The sequence below is a fragment of the Erythrolamprus reginae genome, chromosome 2 (genome assembly GCF_031021105.1).
Source record: "Erythrolamprus reginae isolate rEryReg1 chromosome 2, rEryReg1.hap1, whole genome shotgun sequence".
Taxonomy (NCBI): domain Eukaryota; kingdom Metazoa; phylum Chordata; class Lepidosauria; order Squamata; family Dipsadidae; genus Erythrolamprus; species Erythrolamprus reginae.
This window is the reverse complement of record NC_091951.1, coordinates 150,492,407-150,510,842: the sequence shown is the minus strand read 5'-3', so window position 1 is coordinate 150,510,842 and position 18,436 is coordinate 150,492,407. Positions and strand designations below refer to the sequence as shown.

At 40.0% G+C, this 18,436-nt stretch overlaps 1 protein-coding gene across 1 annotated transcript; it reads right to left on the bottom strand.

Moving 5' to 3' along the window:
* Positions 1–4,934: 4,934 nt before the first annotated feature.
* Positions 4,935–17,924, bottom strand: TRIM65 (tripartite motif containing 65). The gene is made up of 6 exons (XM_070739887.1): positions 17,405–17,924; positions 16,026–16,121; positions 15,541–15,774; positions 14,925–15,090; positions 13,595–13,678; positions 4,935–5,847 (listed from the first exon to the last, which is right to left on the bottom strand). Exons 1-6 carry the CDS (start codon positions 17,852–17,854, stop codon positions 5,270–5,272), a joined length of 1,608 nt encoding a protein of 535 aa, XP_070595988.1. The 5' UTR covers positions 17,855–17,924; the 3' UTR covers positions 4,935–5,269.
* Positions 17,925–18,436: the final 512 nt, after the last annotated feature.

The following is an 18,436-nucleotide window of genomic DNA, read 5'->3' as shown; positions in this document are numbered from 1 at the left end:
CACAATGGGAATCACCAGCGGTGGGCTACGAGTTGGAACACTAAATTGTGCTCGCTGCTGCGGCTCATAAATGCTTGCGGGGTCAGTGCAATTTTGCTTCTGCACCTGTGCAGGTAGCAAAATTGCGCACAGAGCTGCAGGTGCGCCCGTGTTTCGGCATGTGCAGAAGTTAAAAAAAACTAACCGAAACATGGGCGCACCTGTGGCTCCATGCACGATTTTGCTACCTCCACAGATGCAGAAGCAAAATTGTGCTGGCCCTGCAAGCACTTACGAGCTGCGGCAGCGAGCACAATTTAGCATTCCGGCTAGTAGCCCACCGCTGGGAGTCACCCAAACCCTTTTAGAAAAACGAAGCCTATATTTCACAAACCCCAAAACTTCAAAAACATAGAACCATATAAGAATCCTCCATTTTATCCATTACTGAATTTCACTTCACTTCTACAACTGAAAACCTCCTTCCCAGCAGCGTCCGAAGGCTTTTCAATTTAAAGCAGGAGTCTCCAAATTTTGCAACATTAAGAATTGTGGACTTCAACTTTCAGAATTCCTCAGCCAGCCTTGTGGCTAAATTTGGAGACTCCTGATAGCAACAGCATTTGTTTTTCTTCTTTGCCAAGCGATCTCCCAGTTGGAAAGTGAGTCCTGATTTTTCCTTCTAACACCTCTTTCTTTCTCTCTTCCCTCCTCCCCGCCCCCATCTTTCTTTCAGGGGAACTGGCAGGGGGAAAAGGCTTTAAAAAGTTTTTTTTTTTAACCAGAAAGCGATGATGTCTGAGCGGGTATGTGGAGCCTTAGGCTGCCATCCTGGTTTTCCGAACCATCCACCACAACCGCTACCTACTCGCCTGATACGGCCCGAACCCAGGAGGATTTCAACCCTGAAGTGTGTCACGGGTTTGCCATCTCGGGATTAGATGGATCCCTAAATTTTACTCTTCTTGGGATATTATGGATAAGATTATGAGCATAGTCCAATTCATAGGCAGAAAAGGAAAATATAATACAAGAGCTTAACAGACTTAAAAGAAAATCTGAAAGATTTTTTCCTGGATCTTTTCCTCAACAACCTCTAGCCAAAACTGACTCATTTTCAACTTTGATCTTTTTCCAGCTAATCTTCAGCCCTCCCCCACCTCCAACATATAGTATCTAAGAGAGATCTTCCTATGGGCAGTTCTGAGAATCAAGCTAATACTATTCCAACTTTCTTTTTAAATGAGCAGAATAAACATAGAAACATAGAAACATAGAAGACTGACGGCAGAAAAAGACCCCATGGTCCATCTAGTCTGCCCTTTTACTATTTCCTGTATTTTATCTTACAATGGATATATGTTTATCCCAGGCATGTTTAAATTCGGTTACTGTGGATTTACCAACCACGTCTGCTGGAAGTTTGTTCCAAGGATCTACTACTCTTTCAGTAAAATAATACTTTCTCATGTTGCCTTTGATCTTTCCCCCAACTAACTTCAGATTGTGTCCCCTTGTTCTTGTGTTCACTTTCCTGTTAAAAACACTTCCCTCCTGAACCCTATTTAACCCTTTAACATATTTAAATGTTTCGATCATGTCCCCCCTTTTCCTTCTGTCTTCCAGACTATACAGATTGAGTTCATTAAGTCTTTCCTGATACGTTTTATACTTCAGACCTTCCACCATTCTTGTAGCCCGTCTTTGGACCCGTTCAATTTTGTCAATATCTTTTTGTAGGTGAGGTCTCCAGAACTGAACACAGTACTCCAAATGTGGTCTCACCAGCGCTCTATATAAGGGGATCACAATCTCCCTCTTCCTGCTTGTTATACCTCTAGCTATGCAGCCAAGCATCCTACTTGCCTTTCCTACCGCCCGACCACACTGCTCACCCATTTTGAGACTGTCAGAAATCACTACCCCTAAATCCTTCTCTTCTGAAGTTTTTGCTAACACAGAACTGCCAATGCAATACTCAGATTTAGGATTCCTTTTCCCCAAGTGCATTATTTTACATTTGGAAACATTAAACTGCAGTTTCCATTGCTTTGACCATTTATCTAGTAACGCTAAATCATTTACCATATTACAGACCCCTCCAGGAATATCAACCCTATTGCACACTTTAGAGTCATCGGCAAATAGGCAAACCTTCCCTACCAAACCTTCCCCTATGTCACTCACAAACATATTAAAAAGAATAGGACCCAGAACAGACCCTTGTGGCACACCGCTTGTAACCTGTCTCTGCTCAGAATACTCGCCATTAACAATAACTCTCTGATGTCTATGCTTCAGCCAGCTTGAAATCCACTGAACTATCCAGGGATTAAGTCCAATCTTCACTAATTTATCTATCAGCTCTTTATGTGGAACCGTATCAAAGGCTTTGCTGAAGTCCAGATAGGCAATATCCACGGCACCACCTTGATCCAACACCTTTGTGACATAGTCAAAGAAGTCAATGAGATTAGTCTGACACAATTTGCCTTCAGTAAAGCCATGCTGATTTGGGTCCAATAAGTTATTGTTTTTTAGATGCTGATTTATCCTCTTTTTGAGTAGAGTCTCCATCATTTTAACTACAACTGATGTCAAGCTAACTGGCCTGTAGTTTCCAGCTTCTTCTCTACTGCCCTTCTTGTGGATAGGCACAACACTGGCCATTCTCCAATCCTCAGGAACAGGGATTAACAGGGATTGGTTAAACAAATCAGTCAGGGGGGTAGCAATGACAGATCTGAGTTCTTTAAGAACTCTGGGATGGATGCCATCTGGACCCATTGCCTTATTTATCTTTAATCTTTCAAGTTCTTCTAAGACATCGGCTTCTAAGATCACTGGAGCTGAATCCGTACAGCTGGAAGCAATGCTATATCCCTCTATAGTATTATTTTGTAAGGTGTCTTTTGAGAAAACTGAACAGAAGTAGCTATTGAAATGGTCAGCGATCTCCTTATTCCCATCAATGCATGTATTATTCCCGGTACTAAGCTTTGTGATGCTGCAGTTTTTCTTCTTCCTATCACTAATATATCTGAAGAAGGTTTTATCCCCCTTCTTTACAGATTTTGCTATTTCTTCCTCTTTTGAGGCTTTAGCAGCATATATTATCTGTTTCGCCTCCTTCTGTCTCATTTTATACACCTCTCTATCAGCTATACTTCCAGACTCTTTATACCTCCTATAGGCAGCCTTTTTTTCATTGACTATAGCCCTTACATCATTGCTAAACCATAGCGGTTTCTTCTTCCTTTTACCTTTAGTTACTTGCTTTACATAAAGTCTTGTGGCTTTTAAGATGGCCTTTTTTAATACAGTCCACTGGGTGCTCGCTCCTGCCATTTTATCCCTCCCCTTTAATTCATTATTTAAATATTCCCCCATTGCATTAAAATTTGTTTTTCTGAAATCCAATACTTTGGTTGCAGTATAGGATTGCTCACAATCAGTTTTTGCATCAAACCACAAACATAGATGGTCGCTGCAACCTAAATTTTCTCCCACCTTGACCTCTGAAACCCGATTCCCATTTGTAAAAACTAAATCTAGAATATTCTCCCCTCTAGTTGGTGTCTTAACTAGCTGTGCCATAGCTGCTCCTGTAAAGGCCTCTACTATATTCTTACTTTTGCATGTAAGGGCACTGGGGATATTCCAGTCAACATCAGGCATGTTGAAATCACCCATAACCACAATATCTCCCTTTACTGCCATTAGGGTAATCTCATCCACCATCTTGTTGTCATGTTCCTCAGATTGCCCTGGAGGCCTATAGATCACCCCAATTCTAATGACAGAACCGTCTTTATTTTGCATGCAAATCCAGAGGGTCTCCAGATCTTTACATGTATTTTGAATTAGTATTGTTTTTAGACTTTCTTTAACATAAATGGCTACTCCACCTCCCCTTCTCTCTATTCTATCCTTCCTATACAGTGTATATCCTGGTATGGATATTTCCCATTCATTGGAATCCTTAAACCATGTCTCAGTTATGGCAACCAGATCCAAATTATCTCTAGATATTATGGCCATTAACTCACAGAGCTTGTTGCTCAAGTTTCGAGCATTCGTGCACATTACCCGAAGAACATTATTTTCATTATTAGTTTGCCCCTTATCATCAACAACTACATCTATTTTATTTTCAGCTCCCTTTTCATAAGCTCCCAGAAACTGATGTATCCTCATTGGTCGGGGACAGAAATCCTCCATCTGGTACATCTCTGTCCCCTTTACCTAGTTTAAATGCCTGTCCAAAAAAGCTCTGAATTCCTCACCGAGCACCTGGGTACCTCTGTATGATGGATGCAAACCATCCCTCTTAAACAACTCCCTATTAGACCACCTACTGACATCATGACTTACATAGCCAAAACCTTCAGCTTTACACCACTGCCTTAACCACACATTAAACTCTCTGATACAACTTGTTTTACCCTCCTGGCCACAAACCGGTAACACCTCTGAGAAAGTCACTGAATCAGTGATAAGAATAAGAATCTGTAATGCTAGCTGTAGATATATCATAATTTTCTCCATAGAAAAATAAGCTTTCTTTCCCTGGGATTTTTCATAAACTTAGGAAAACAAAATAAAACCTGCTCTAGATTTCCTTTTAAACTGCTTTTAAAAAATAAATGTTTGTATTTTTTATAATTTTCTTTTCCTATCAGATATTTATTGATGGTGATCTTTTAAAAGATTGATTTAGTTCTTTTGTAAAATGCTGTACTATAGTCTATTCTAATAGGAAAAAGGGTACAAAATAAATTTTTAAAATTGGTTTCCGGAATATGAATTCTTAAGAACTTGCTAGTATCCAATCACCCATATGAGAAACTATATCTATAGTACTTAACTGTTTCACAACGTATTTTCATAATGAAGTGACTACACAAATCTTGTAAACAATTATCTGTCCAGAATAAAAATAATTGTACATTTCCTTTTTGTCCAACTTGATTCTTTTATTGGCTGTTACAATTTCCCAATTCAAAGTTAATTATCTTTTTGTTTACACTATTTCTTTATTGATATTCATTTCTTAATTTTTGTAGTTTGCCCCAAAGCTTTTATGCAGCCCCAAAAACACGTGCATCAGATTCTGTGGTGTATAAGCATCTAACTGCATCTTTACCTGGGAGGGCAAGGGGGACTTCAATTCACAAGAGAGCTATAAGAGACAGAAAGAATTGTCTGTACAGCCAAGTAGCCAAAATTGTTTTTCAATGTTCCAGAGTTATTTGCTTGCTCAAAGTTTCTCCGTAGGGGCAGTTTTTGCCTATACCGGTAAATCAGGTGACCTCTCATCAGCTATAATCTGGCTGGGTGGCCTTTGGCAAAGTGTCACAGCTGTAGCTTCGCAAAGCCAGAAAATTGGTACCAGAGGTTCCATAAAAGTGGTGTGGAAAACATGGAGGCATTTCATATGATTGTCTATGCTGTAGAAGGATATTGTTCCTTGATCACAGTCCAATAGAACTCCAATGAATTTGCACAGAGGTTCTTTTATCTTTGTAGACTTGTCATTGTACCAAGCCACATAGCTGTCTTCTTGGATATGCAGGCCCCAGGAGTGTTTGTCCAGCCCAATGGTGAACTTCTGATGAGCCTGTTTCAATCTGGTGAATGTTTTGCACGCTACGCCAACAATGACGGAGTGGTTGGATAACTTTACTTCCCAGTACTGGGTGCCTTGGCTGAAGTTCTGAGCACACATGACTTGCCATGGCTCAAATCTTTGAGGGTCATTTGGCTTTGGTTTTTGAAAAACTTGGGGATGAGTTGCTTTCTGATTATTATCAGATATCTGCAGATATTTGTTGGCTGTGACTGGATCAAATGTCAAATTCTGCTGATCTGTGGAAGTAACAATGATAATATACAGTATTAGGAATAAGCAAAAAAATCTAAGATCACCAATTTACCTACTCCCTGGAATAATTTCTATTCTGCATATTCATTGAAGCAGGATCATATTATTAAAGTACTGTATTAGTGTAATTTAAAAAGTTAGGAGTGGTGTTATTGAACAGATCCTGCTTTGTTATTTATTTTCCAAACTCTAGATTTAATGTAATTTTGATATATAGTGTTCCCTCGATTTTCGCGGGTCCGAACTTCGCGAATAGCCTATACCACGGTTTTTCAAAAAATATTATTTAAAAAATATTTTGTGGTTTTTTTTTCTATACCACGATTTTTCCTGTACGATGACGTCAAATTGTTAATAAATAATTATGTTTATAAATATCAGGATCACTAAGTGTCTTATTCAATGTTGAGTACAAGTAATAATGGTGAATGGTTAAGTAAATGGTTAAGGGAATGGGAAATGGTAATTTAGGGGTTTAAACTGTTAAGGGATGGCTCGTGATACTGTTCATAGCCAAAAATGGTGTATTTACTTCTGCATCTCTATTTCGCGGAAATTCGACTTTCGCGGGCAGTCTTGGAACGCATGCCCCGCAAAAATCGAGGGAACACTGTAATATAATTTTGCTTCTTGTCAGTATCACAAATACTTTATTTTTAGACATGGAGTCTTTAACATGGATTCTGACATTATGTATTCATGTCACATACATAATGAAAAATTAACTTTTTAGGGTTGGGAGTACTAAACCGAGTCTGCGGAGAGGGGCGGCATACAAATCTAATAAATAATAATAATAAATAGTAGTGTAATAAGTAGGAATATAACAACAACAACAATAGTTTGATGCCTTCAAGGCAGTCTTGATTACTGGATGAGTCCCTGATGTTGTCTTGGCAACATTTTCAGAAGTAGTTTGGCCCTGCGTTTTCCCTAGGACTAAGAGAAAGTGACTGGCCCAAAGTCAACCAGCTGATGTGCCTAAGGCAGGAGTAGAACTCAAAGAGTCTCCTGGTTTCCATCAGGCTCCCATGATATAGTTGATGAAAACTGAAAACTAGCTTCAGGGCCAAGGATTACTACTAGCTGAAGAGTTCACAATAGTCTCTTTGAAATCTATGCCATGATAAAGAGTGCCTGTTCTTACTGGTAACTCAGGAATCCTTTGCTTAGCATTCTGCCTAAATATGTTTAATGAGATAATTATTTCCCCTAGAGATACAAACCAGAAGCCAAACAGAGGAAGTAGACAGACGTATATCCAAGTATATACACATCCCAGATGATCTTGTATTTATTGTTGTTAGTTACTAAAAACAAACAGCTCATTGAGAAACAGCTATGATTAGTTTTGATTAGTTTTCATCTTTGGCAAAGAAGAGGAATGACTACATCTATATTTATGGAAAATTAGATGCAACTTATAAATTAAAGAGACCCAATTAACCGTTTCCTCATATGTTAATACAAAGTCTCTTTAAAAGCAGGAACCCTTAAAAATAAACTAAAAAGAATAAGAGAGAAAATAACTGATTTCACCATTGTCTCTATCAACCCTTAGGAGCATGTAAAATGAGCATTATCAATTAGTTTCACTAGAAACAATCATAGGTGATGACTTTGTGCAATCAACAGTCATAAAATAACTTTGGATGTTCCACAGACAACAATATTGTAGGGCAAGCTATTTACTGGGTTATGTAATGTACACACACTTCTGCAGTCATGAAGGTACAAGCAAGGTACTTTTTTTTACTTCTGAGACAGACACTTTATTATTATTTTTAAATGGGAATAAATTATATAAACTATACAGAAATCTGGAAAGTATGATGCAGCATTCCCATTTCAATGCCATTATACTCCTACCTGCACACCAAGATTTCATTCAGTTACAGAGGATAGAAAGTGATTTATTTTCATCTTTGCAATAAACACCAAGCTCAGAAACAGCTCTATTGAATCAAGTTCCTCTCTGATTTCTTTCTTAAAGCAGTCCTCCAAGGATGGCAGAAACATAGCCATCCAACTTCACACTGGACCTGAGGTGTTGAACTGTTAAGTTCCAAAGAATCATTTCTTGTTTTTCTCCTTGTTAACACAGAGGTGTAGGGAATTATTGCTCATAATTGCAATCTCTTCTGCTACAGAGCAGGGGTAGGCAAAGTTGGCTCTTCTATGGCATGTGGACTTCAACTCCCAGAATTCCTGAGCTAGCAGGATTGGCTGAGAAATTCTGGGAGTTGAAGTCCATAAGTCATAGAAGAGCCAACTTTGCCTACCTCCACTAGAGAGGGTCATAGATAGTGTAAATAGCTCTAATGGAGGATAAGACTAGGGCCGTCCACTGAACGCTCCTCCACCTGTAACAGCAGCCTATGTATTATTTCTGGCCTAGGATTTCCTTACTAGGCCCAAATATACCAGTCTAAGTTGAGACAACATGTTTTGTCCTCTATGTTGCCAGGGATGTGTGCCTATTGGCTCAGCTAGTAGTGCACAATGGTCAGTCCTACATAAACAAACTTGTCAGAGGAAAAGTGAGGGAATGGCTTTGTTTCTGTTTGGGGCAATGGCCAAAGTCTACCAAGGCTTTGTATTGGACACTTGGTAATAAATCTTTTACTCACTAACCAATGTTCCAAATGAGGTGTTTTACAGCAGTGTTTGCCAACCTTGGCAACTTGAAGGTATTTGGACTTCAACTCCCAGAATTCGGGAATTCTGGGAGTTGAAGTCCAGATAGCTTCAAGTTGCCAAGATTGGGAAACACTGTTCTACAGAACAAGGAACATGATGGCAAGCTGTCACTCATACACGAACACTGGCCTTGTGAAATAACCCATCTTCCTTAAGACAAGCCTTCCTTTGTTGTATTTCTCTGAGTGCCACATGAGGTAGATGAAGGGTTAGCCCCTTGCCTCATTCTCCAGGTCACTGGTGCTTACTTCCTTACTACCAAAATGCAATCAACACTGAGGAGAGCTATTCCTGAGATGCCATTTCCACCAAGTCACACTCTGAGCTAGTCAGTTGTTCAATGAAGCAAGTCCTTGGATTCATGCATGGATGAGTCCCATATGTGGTTCACCTGGCTCGTTTCTGATCAGCTACTGAATGGGACCAGAAGAGAATCTGCATGTCTTTTTCAGACTCTGGATAACATCATAGACTCACATTGGTGGAATTTCCATGTGAGTTTATTTAGTTCCTACATTTTCCCCATGTCTTTGGAGGTTCTCAGTCATCTATATCAGTGTTTCCCAACCTTGGCCACTTGAAGATATCTGGACTTCAACTCCCAGAATTCCCCAGCCAGCATTTGCTGGCTGGGGAATTCTGGGAGTTGAAGTCCAAATATCTTCAAGTGACCAAGGTTGGGAAACACTGATCTATATGATTGTCTCAAAGTTGCTTTTCAAAAGGCAACTGGATTTTCTTGCTTTTTTCCCCTTGAAAATATTTTGCTTCTCATACAAGAAGCTTCTTCAATTCTGACTGCAAGAGGGGGGGATTAAAATGATTTAAATATTTTTATTTCCTACCATTCTGTCAGAACTGAAGAAGCTTCTTGGATGCAAAGCAAAACATTTTCAAGAGAAAAAAACCCAAAGTCCAGTTGCCTTTTGAAAAGTATCTTTGGGACATCTCTCTCATAATTCCTTTTCTTCCCTTAAACCCCTTGCCATAGCCAACAAACCTTCTTGTGGGTTGCCAGTGGTATTGCATTTATTTCTATAATTTTTAAAGAGATAAATACATTTTAAAAATGCTCGTGTACAGTTGGTGCATTCTGTGATGCATTTTGTTACAAAGGTGTGTTTGAACTTGCTTGTTTCAACCTGGTTGCTAGAGAACATCTGTAGCACTTTAAAATGAAGAGTGGTTTTGTTGATCAAGGTGTGTGCATAACTCATAAGCAATTTTTTTTCTGTGCACTAATCGATACAGTATTATAAATATACTGTAATTCTAATCCTGATGTAGACTCAATATGCATTTCTGATTTAAATACAGATAGTAAGGCATAGAGCAATTTTTTGCATTTCCTAACATGGTGTCCATCTTCTGGGCAGTGGACCTATTTCTGTTCTGTTCTGTCAGAATGACCTCTTATACTACAGAAAATAATTGATTGAACTGTTTGTGTTTGCTGTGAGAAGTAAACCTAGACAGCATGACGCTTTACTTGGTATATCTCTATTTCCAAGGCAAATTTCAGGGAATATTTAGGACCAAGACTACAAGATCTGGATTGCAAAACCCTGCATTAATAACTACCGTAGATGGTAGCAACATTTTGGAGTTTATTATGTTTTCTGCTGCCATCCAGTGCTGACTTTTGTAAACAAGAAAACTTGTCCTGGATCCCTTTTTCCCTGTGTCCAGAACACTTAAAACCATTACATGTTTCATTTCATCCAAGAACAGGAAAATTTAATTTTCCTAGAATAGGCAAATGCTTCCAAATATTGTTTCATCTTTCAAATGGGGGCAACATAAGCTTATAGATTGCAGTGGTCTTTTTTTTCATGTCCCTACTAGCTGGGGAAATAAAGGTTTTAACATCAGACCCACCAAAATATAGTTATTGAAAAATGCAGAAATTAAAGATTGGAGCTTGGATTTTAAAATGCCCACTGATAAAAGGGAAGAATTCCTGCCCTGCACTAGTTTTGAGAAACTTGCTTTCAGACAGATGTGGGGTCCTCCAGAAATTTTTATAGTGGACAAGTTTTAGAGAAAAAAAAAACTAGTGCTACATTGAAGTTGCCTTCTTTTTGTGCAATAGAATATTTAAATCCAAACTTTGGGCTGCTAATTCATAGTTAACAGAATTCAGTAGGTTTTTTAAAATTAACCTACCGATAAGTACATGGGAGTACTCAACACAGTAAGCCACAAACTGAACACGACTATCTGGATTTATACCACATGCTGCACTAACTGGCCAAATATCTCAAAATATTGTATGAATGGACACTAGCATCTTTTACAGCTTTTCAGTTTCCCTACAGCTATTCTACAGGTTTTTGCTGTTTCTCCTGTCGCCTGTGGCGCTTTCTTGCTGACTCACATCAGCTATTCTACAGGTTTTTGCTGTTTCTCCTGTCGCCTGTGGCGCTTTCTTGCTGACTCACATCCTCTCTTCCTTTTTGAAACATATTTATATGAAACGTGTATCCTGAAAATCTGTATATTGTGTACCCAGAAGAATTATGCAATTGGCAATTCACACAAATTTAATTATACTGACTGATAAAAGTAGATAAAGTAAATAGGTTTTCTTCATATAGAATTTGTTGGGTAACATACAGTCTCAGTAACATACTGTACTGGGCAACGAGACTAACTTCTGGTTCTTTCCTTCTTAATTGCATTGGCATCCTTCAGTCTCAAAATACCATGGTATCATGCTCTGGATTCCCCTTTCTTAATAAGTGAAAGATAAAGAGATATAATTGTGTCCTTTTGATAAAGACAAAGATGTTATTAAGACAGATTTCTGAAACAGCCCTTACCAAGCCTAGGGAAGTTATCCCAAACATTTCTATGGTATTCTTCACTCTGCAGGCCAAATTTATTTATTTATTTTATTTATTTATCAGATTTGTATGCCACCCCTCTCCGTAGACTCGGGGCGGCTAACAACAATAATAAGACAATATAAACAAATCTAATACACTATTTAAGTTTAAGTTAAATTAAGAAACCCTAAATATAAACAAATCTAATATTTAAGTTTAAGTTAAAATAAGAAACCAATCATACATACAGACATACCATGCATACATTTTATAAGCCTAGGGGGAAGGGAATATCTCAGTTCCCCCATGCCTGACGACAGAGGTGGGTTTTAAGGAGCTTACAAAAGGCAATGAGGGTGGGGGCAACTCTGATCTCTGGGGGGGAGTTGGTTCTAGAGGGTCGGGGCCGCCAGAGAGAAGGCTCTTCCCCAGGGTCCCACCAGACGGCATTGTTTAGTTGACAGGACCAGGAGAAGGCCAACTCTTTGGGACCTAACTGGTCTCTGGGTGCATTAGATGCTAGAGCCCTAGCAGCAAACTTAGCTGCATTCAAAGTAGCATCAGCCGAATACTCAGTGGCTGCAATAATTTTGTTGATGTCATGACACAAGTGAATGTTCTCAGGTGACAACCTGGATTGTAATTGGCGCAACCAGATTATGGCGACCTATGGAAGAAGGAGGTGGCAAAAGAAACTCTGATGGACCAGGCAGTCGCATGATGAATTTTACTGCACATCATTTCAACCTTCTTCTCCTCCCTGCGTGTCTCACTTGTATCAGTGGTCAACAGAGGGGGAGTAAACAAGGCTACCGCAGGAGCATCAACCTGAGGAAACTGCAAAAGATCTTCCATATAAAAGTTTGCGATCCATGTTGCTAGAGGCTGTGGGAGAACCAGGACTAGGCCATGAGTGCTGAACAATGTCCAAAAATAATTTTAGAGACGGCTCCTCTACAATAGGCTCGGAAAATGGGCCCTACTGGCCAGACAAGGCCTCTGAAGAGGCAGAGGGCTGTTCCATGTTGGCAGAAGCAATGGCCTTTTACAACAAGGATTTGAACAAAGGAAGGTGGAAAAGACCTGTAAATGCTGGTCTTTCCGGGAACACCCCTTTGTCATCAGAGAACTCCTGATCATCTAACTCATCATCTAACTCAGTGTTTCCCAACCTTGGCAACTTGAAGATATCTGGACTTCAACTCCCAGAATTCCCCAGCCAGCATTTGCTGGCTGGGGAATACTGGGAGTTGAAGTCCAAATATCTTCAAGTTGCCAAGGTTGGGAAACACTGATCTAACTGATAGATTCTTCGCTATGAGCCGAAGAGGTTGGAGACTTGGTGCGTGGACAAACGTGGACCCATCTGAAGGGATAGGGATTGCATATGACTATGATGCCCAAAGGTTGTGACAAAACCTTAAGAAATAGCTTGTGCTATAATCTGGCTCAAATCCTGTACATAATGGGCCCTTGGGTCTGTCCATAACGGAGCCCTGCAGAACTTGGAGTGAAGGTTGCCTCTGATACAGCAGGCCTAGTGGAAACTACAGGTGTAGGAGTAAGTTGTGATATAAGGCCAAAGGCAAAAAATCGTCCATCCTTAACTGAGTTGTAAAAAACAGCGGTGTGGCCAGGAAATTCTTATAACTCAGTCTCTTAGCAACGGAAGTCAACATCCACATGTGGATGCTCCAGCCAATCGCAACTGAGAATATGTTTTTCCTCCTCTGGGTTACTGTCAGAGGTGGGTCTCTACCAGTTTGGACTGGTTCTATAGAACCGGTGGTAACTTGGTGGCCTGGATCGCTGGAGCCGACAGCAATCCAGGCCTGCCATGTCTCTCAGCTGGTTGTCTTGGTGGCACCATAGGTGCCGCCATCTTTTTTCTTTTCTTTTTTTTTTGGGTTTTTTTTTTTGGTTTTTTTTGTTTTGGAGGGACCACTGTACTTTGTATTGCTGTCCCACTCTTAGACTTTGGGGAACTGTATAAATTCCTTTTAGGATTGCAACTAAAATTGCTGGAACCGAGAGTGCATTCACTGACGAAACAGAATCAGTGAGAGACATCTTTGTGTATCTTTATATCTTTGTAAACCGCCTTGAGTTGCCATGTACGAGTAGGCAGCAATATAAATTTTCTAAATAAAGATACAATAAAATATTAAAGAATGAGATCCCACACATCAGCCCAGTTTCTTACCCTTTAGAAGCTTTGTCCTTAGTTCATTCTCTGAAAGACAAGGTTCAGGCATCCTCTTCACAAATATATTTGGCTCAGGTCTGTCTGCACAATGCAATAGAGAAGAAAAATTCAGTAGCAGGAAGAAGGCAAACTTCAAAACATTTCCAAATAGTAATAGAATATAGCTATTAAAATTAACAAAAGAGACTTGTAGTTAAGGCACCAGACTAGACATCTGTCAGGGTTCCAAGTAACACCCCCAATGAAAGAAGATTCTGAGGCTTGAAGTTCCACAAAGTTCCATTTTATTAGACATGTCATATTGGCACACCTGGGAAAACCTGAATCTGAAAAGTTTTCAGGTTTTCCTCACCTAACAGAAAGTCCAAGTCCCTTCCCAGCACCCACAAGTCCATCACATTTATTTGTTTAGTTTGTTTGTTTGTTTGTTTGTTTGTTCTTCATTCATTCATTCATTCATTCATTTATTGGATTTATATGCCGCCCCTCTCCGAAGACTCGGGGCGGCTAACAGCAATCATAAAACAGCGTACAATAATAATCCAATACTAAAAACGATTAAAAACCCCTTAATATAAAAAACCAAACATACATACAGACATACCATGCATAAAATTGTAAAGGTCTAGGGGGAAAGGGAATCTTAATTCCCCCATGCCTGGCGGCAGAGGTGGGTTTTAAGTAGCTTACGAAAGGCAAGGAGGGTGGGGGCAATTCTAATCTGTGGGGGGAGTTGGTTCCAGAGGGCCCAATCAAAGCACCATCCTGACTGGAGTGGCCTCCCAGTTCCAATCCTCCAGGTACAGGGCAAGATGTCCTTGACTCTCTGAGAAAAGAATGTTATTATGACTATATATCAGCCATGCTCCCTACAATCCCCCTTCTAGTTTCCCACAGTAGGTAATGTGGTAGGCCTAAAGGCCCAATGCAAAAAATGGCCTCCAGGCTTGACAGGCTGCCCCCCCCAAATCAGAAAACCGTGTCCTGCAACGAGAATAATACAAGGGGTTACATCAAAAGAGCAACCACCTCTGCCCCCCAGGGACTCTTTGCCTTATCAGGGTATTTATCATGGAATTGTTTTACAAGCCTGTCTGCTTTCATATCCCAGCTTCTGGTATGTGATCTGGTAGCTCTTTTTCCAGCTAACAAATTTTATTCAAAGGCACAAGTTTTTCTGAGTTGCAGCTCACTTCATTCGATGCATAGTGTGGCTAGACTGAGATTTTAAAAATGTGCTACCAGATTCTTACATATTTGCCAGGAAATTGACCTGTCATGTGTGACCCAATTTTCTAATTTGCCCATAAAACAGCTTGATAATTACTTTTTCTGCCACCCTTTTGTGGATTCAAAAGATTTGACTGAAGTGCCTCCAAAAGCCTGAAGAACTCAGTGAAGAACTTGGTGACGGTATCTGCATTCTTATCTAAGTCAAGTTGAATGACTGGAGGAACTTCCAGTTTACTAGGTGGAGAAAGGAGATGTTGTTCCTGCAAAAAATAGAAAATAATTATTTCTCTAGAATTCTGGGAGTTGAAGTCCAGATAGCTTCAAGTTGCCAAGATTGGGAAACACTGTTCTACAGGACTAGAGCAAAGATGGATAATCTGAAATATAGGGAGGGAGGGAGGGAGGAAGGAATACTAAGAAATGTCATAAGACCAGAGAAAACAATAAGAAATAATCTCACTGATTCATCCTCTAGTAACTACACTCCTATTGTGGCAGCTACTTTTAAGCTATTTGTGCCAGTACTCATAACATGCTCTCAGCATTCCAAATGCATGTATATAATGAAACAACAACAACTGGGATCCTCTGAAGTTGCTGGCTTTTGACACCCTGATTCCAATCATGCATTTTGGCAAAGAAACAGTATTATGTCTCCAATGACAGCAACATTCTCCCAATGCACAGAGCCCACATATTTTTTTACCCACTTGAAGAAACACGATATCATCCGCAGAGCTCATCAGCTCTTCTGCTGTCCTGTTGTATTGCGTGACAGCCTCCAGATGATGCTGTAGGCAGTTCTGGTTCTCTTGCATTTGCTTTAGCAAAGCATCATGTTCACTTGTAACCGTCTCCGACACCACCTTCTGGCATTCTTTTAGGGTTTCCATGAGATGATCAAACTTTTGCAAAATTCCTGATCTGAACTTCATTGAGAAAACCTATAGAAAGCCAACATTCAAAACATCAGTTGTCCTCATAGCAGCTAATGTCTCCCTCCATTTTTCTTAAGGCATCAAATGGCAGTAAAATAAAACGTGGAGGGAAAACAATGGAAGGGGTACTGCCCGTTACCTTCTGGACACCAACTAGTAATGGGAGGAAATTACAACCTCTTTGCTTATTCAGCAGCTACCACAAGAACAATTAAAATGCACACTAGCAAACCACAAAATATATCTACATGACTCACTGTAACATGGTTCCTCTGCTGCTCCAGTGTCTGGATTTCTGCTGCGATTCTTTCTGCCTCTTTTCGTTTTTCTTCCAAGATTTCCTTGATTGACTCCTGTCAAAGGAGACTTGAATTTCAATTGAGCAATTGTGTCACACTTTTCCTTGATTCTTCCAGCCCCGTAGAGAATACTTCACTTGGCATATTCATGTTGGTCTAGTCCAGAAGTCCCCAAACTTGGCAACTTTTAAGACTTGAGAATTCTGGGAGTTGAACTCCACAAATCTTAAAGTTGCCAAATTTGAAGACCTCTGGCCTAGTCACATTGGAAGAAACATCTAAATCAGGAGTTCTCAATCTGGGGGTCAGGACCCCTTTGGGAGTTCCTATGGTCCTAAGACCATAGGAAACGACACAATTTCCATGAAGCTTCTATTCCGGTGCCTTGGAACAAATTTTTGCAATCCGACCAATCAGGCGTTTACAGTGGGGGTTGTTCCTCTGACCATCCTGCCAATCAGCTTAAAGCTCTGGTGGGAGAATTGGTGCTAGACTTATGGTTGGGGGTCACCACAACATGAAGAACTGTATTAACCACCCCGAGTCTTCAGAGAGGGGCGGCATACAAATGTAATAAATTATTATTATTATTATTATTATTATTATTATTAAGAGGTCACAGCATTAGAAAGGTTGAGAACCACTGATCTAAGTAAACATAAACATGTAATCTTTTGCAGGGGCCACACAACTCTAGTAATAACACCTTACTGCCACTGTGTTGAACTGAAACAAGTTGACCAAGATCCTGGAATTGTTATCCACTTCAGAACAAGCGATGGGCTCAGGAAAAATATAATGGTATATGGGCCAATTGGGTTTAGTTACAATCATTACTGAATCGTGGTACTAGTCTGGATTTAGCAAGACCTTCAGATCTAGACTTATGTTCAAGTCAGGATCATATCTCTGGTGAGATAGCATGAAAGCAAAACTATCATCCATTTCAAATTGTGCATGGTTTGTGGACCAAACAACAGGCCTTCTCTGTAATAGCCCCTGCCTTGTAGAATCCTCTTATTCAGACACCCAATAGCCCTTTCATTCAGTCTCAAGAAACAACCACTGAAAAGCTGTACAATACTATTCCAATATGCCTGAGTTGATTATGGGCAATGATAATTGCGGAGTCTGCGGAGAGGGGCGGCATACAAATCTAATTAATTAATTAATAATCATCGATTTGGCTGTTGCATTATTTTTATCTTATTCCTTATATTTGATTTTTCATTTTGTTTTTGTGGTTAACTCGCAAAATGTTTTGGGGCTAGACTAGAGTAAATTTATCTGTCTGTTAACCCACCAGCCCCTCTCCTTGACTCTACCACCCTGCTTACCTCTTGAGCTTTCCGTCCTTCTTCAAAGAGAGCCCTCTGGTGCTTTTGGCAGCTTCTCACGGTGCAAACACAGCAGATGCAGCGTTTCTCAGTTACGCAGTAAAGCTCCAAGGACCGGCCATGACTTGGGCATTGCCTTGCCTGAGAACCAGCTGCCTTCCTAATCTCCCCTTCTGAGACACCCGGAGGGACTTGTTCCTGTTTCAGCAGGTCTACCAGGTTTTCAAGCAGGACCGTTTTGCTAAGTTTGGGTCTTTCTGGAAAGCCGTTTCGGCATTCGGGACAAGTGCAGATCTTCTGTCCATTGAGTTCCTCTTTGTTCCAGTGGCTGTTGATGCACGTCTCACAAAAGCTGTGTCCACAAGGCACGGTCACAGGGGTGGTAAACATCTCCAGACAAATGCAACATATTAATTTCTCTTCCAGCACCTGAGATCCAGAGGAAGCCATTTCCCCAGAGGAAGCCCAGAAAAGAGAAAGAGAAAATAGAAACACTCCAAATACTTCAGAATGCTCTAAAAGGGGAGGTCCTAGAGGTAAGAGTGAGTCTTAAAGGGACAGACGCTATCTGTAGTTAACACAATACAGGACAGCATTTAAGGGCATTTCAGATGCCCTAAGATTTTTTATTTTTATTTATTTATTTATTTTTATTTGTCAAACAAGTATGGTATTATAGTACATATTAACATAACATAACGTAAGTAGAACGTAGTAATAGAAAGGATAATAAGACAGTAGGACAGGGACATTAGGCAAGTCAAGAAACATTTTATTTTATTTATTTATTTATTTATTTTATTTGTCATACAAATATAGTATTGTAGTATGTTTAACATAATATAAGTATAAAGTAGAGATAGAAAAGATAAAAAAGACATTAGGACTGGAACGGTAGGCACAAAGGTGCACTTATGCACGCCCCTTACAGACCTCTTAGAAAAGGGCAGAGGTCTATTGTAGATAATGTAAGGTTGAAGATTTGGGGGTTGGGGGAAGCAACAACAGAGTCAGGTAATGAATTCCAGGCGG

What these genes read in the sequence shown, in the direction of transcription:
- TRIM65 (XM_070739887.1), bottom strand. Translation starts at nt 17,854, where the DNA reads ATGGCTTCCTCTGGATCTCAGGTGCTGGAAGAGAAATTAATATGTTGC. An exon ending in ATGATATCGTGTTTCTTCAA is followed by an intron (nt 15,091 to 15,540) that starts GTGGGTAAAAAA and finishes TATTTTTTGCAG; the next exon opens with GAACAACATCTCCTTTCTCC. An exon ending in ACAAAAGGGTGGCAGAAAAA is followed by an intron (nt 13,679 to 14,924) that starts GTAATTATCAAG and finishes TGCATTGTGCAG; the next exon opens with ACAGACCTGAGCCAAATATA.